Raw genomic sequence first — 1911 nt, 5'->3', positions numbered from 1 at the left:
TTCCGAGTTCAGGTCAGACTATTAGAATCACCATCTGCTAATATTTTCTTCACCATAATATATCAAAATGCTGTGGAGTAACTGGTAAGCAGGCTAACTTTTCATGGATACTTTAACACAACAAGGCAGCTAAAAGTAAAGACAGCAGTATTTCCAGAGGTAATTAAGACCGCTACTTACTGACACAGAAGCTGCATTCCCTGGCCCATAGTTGCCAGGAATGTGTCGGAAACCTCTCTGAAGTGATATCCCTGAAGGTGATGGTGCCCCCCTACAGCTTGACTGATTGAAGGCAAATCCCATGGGAAATGGGTGGTAAGGATATACTCCAGAACACCCAGGGTACACTTTTGGAGGTTCTCTCTCCAGGTATTCTGGGTTGACCATGTATTCTGGAGGAAAAGCAGGGTGAGCTAGGAAACAATCAGAAAAGAACAAATAAACGTATCCATGTCATTCTGTGGAGTTCAATAGAAGTAGCTGTAGGACCAAATTCCACTCTCAGGCAGGAGAATCTGGCCCTTTGATTTCATGCTTAGCTCCTCATGAATATGTTTTGTGTTTTTTTATAAGGAACTAAGGAAAGGTGCAGCACATCATACTGTAATGCAGAATGATCTGTGTTCTTTTCTGCCTTGTGCACTGTGAAGCTAGTCCTTAGTAAAGCACTGGCTTCAGAATCTTATTCTTTGAATACCTACTTTAAGACTTTTAACTAGCAGAATATAACACAAACATCTACAGAAACAGAGTTCTAAATGTAGTCCTGTCACTTCTTAAGTTAATTTACAGACAAAGGCTCAATTTTAGGGATGTACACAGGCAAGGAATCAGTTACTTCCTTTGTTTTTTATCTTGCATCTGGAATCTTCCATGGGTCTTTGAAATATTTTGTTAAAAAGAGAGTGGTTGTTTTAATACAAATAGAGTCTTTCTTGTCTGCACATCCTCCTGTTGGTAGAATTTGCTTTGAGAGTATGTCAGCTTCTGGAGTACTAGAATTATACTATTTGTCCCTAACAGCAGGTTAAAAAAGTTATTAAGGGAAGGATTGACAGGAACATGTACAGCCAGTGTCTTTGATAAACATCATATTCTTAGGAAACAAAGCTAAAAAAAAGGGGGAACAGTTATTGACAGATGAGTGGGAACTAGAGATGTCTGAAATGACTCTCCTTTGGGCTTCTCAGAACATCTCGTCTTGCAGGCTGCCAACTCTCTGGAGGCTCAGACTACTGACTACTGCAGTCAGTAGGGATTTCTGTAAAATTACTATAGCAAATAGTAATAGTATGAAGTTACTGTAATAAACAGTAATAAACTAGACAAGTCACATGAAAGACTCTATTAAAGGAAACAATTTAAGAGGTGACAGACCATACAACTGTTCCACCTGCAAAATCTATGCTCTGCTCTTAAAAACAAAATGCACTTTTACACCAAGTGATCCCAGCCAAGTTCAGTCTTTGCTACAGGAATTAAAGCCAAAAGGTCTCTTTCTTTTACAGTGCTATCATAAAATGTTTGCTTCAGGCAACTGCAGCAGTAACTTCCCCATTTACCTGCCATCGCTGAGCTTTTTAGTATTTTTGTTGCTGGAGGCTTGTGCCTGTTAATTTATAAACAGTGAGAGAGCACTCAGAGAAACATGCATCAGCACCTGCAGAGCAGAGTGGATCACAATTTGATTTCCCTCCCAGGCTAATTTATCTTTCAGAGAAAAGCCACTTGCTTAAGCTTCAACTTTGCAATAAGTGGCAAGGCTGAGCACATTGCTCCTGTCGCTGCAGAGCCATGTGACCCGCATTTCAAACCCTGCAAAAGGCAAAGAATAAATGCAGGGCTGCACATTCAACATGCAAGTTGGGTACCTGTGTCTGCTGAGGAAGGAAAGGGAGAGAGAGCAGGAAT

General features: G+C 40.5%; 1 protein-coding gene across 1 annotated transcript in view; it reads right to left on the bottom strand.

Annotated features, from left to right (window-relative positions):
• The window catches only part of LOC104533063 (doublesex- and mab-3-related transcription factor B1-like), an 8390-nt gene that overhangs the window by 5491 nt on the left and 988 nt on the right, over positions 1-1911 (bottom strand). The window contains 1 exon segment of the mRNA XM_010178425.2: positions 181-413. Coding sequence (XP_010176727.2) covers positions 181-413 — 233 coding nt within the window.

This window comes from Antrostomus carolinensis, unplaced genomic scaffold, assembly GCF_000700745.2.
Source record: "Antrostomus carolinensis isolate BGI_N321 unplaced genomic scaffold, ASM70074v2 scaffold34271, whole genome shotgun sequence".
Lineage (NCBI taxonomy): Eukaryota > Metazoa > Chordata > Aves > Caprimulgiformes > Caprimulgidae > Antrostomus > Antrostomus carolinensis.
Note: the sequence above shows the minus strand (reverse complement) of the source record. Positions and strands in the feature narration are given on the sequence as shown.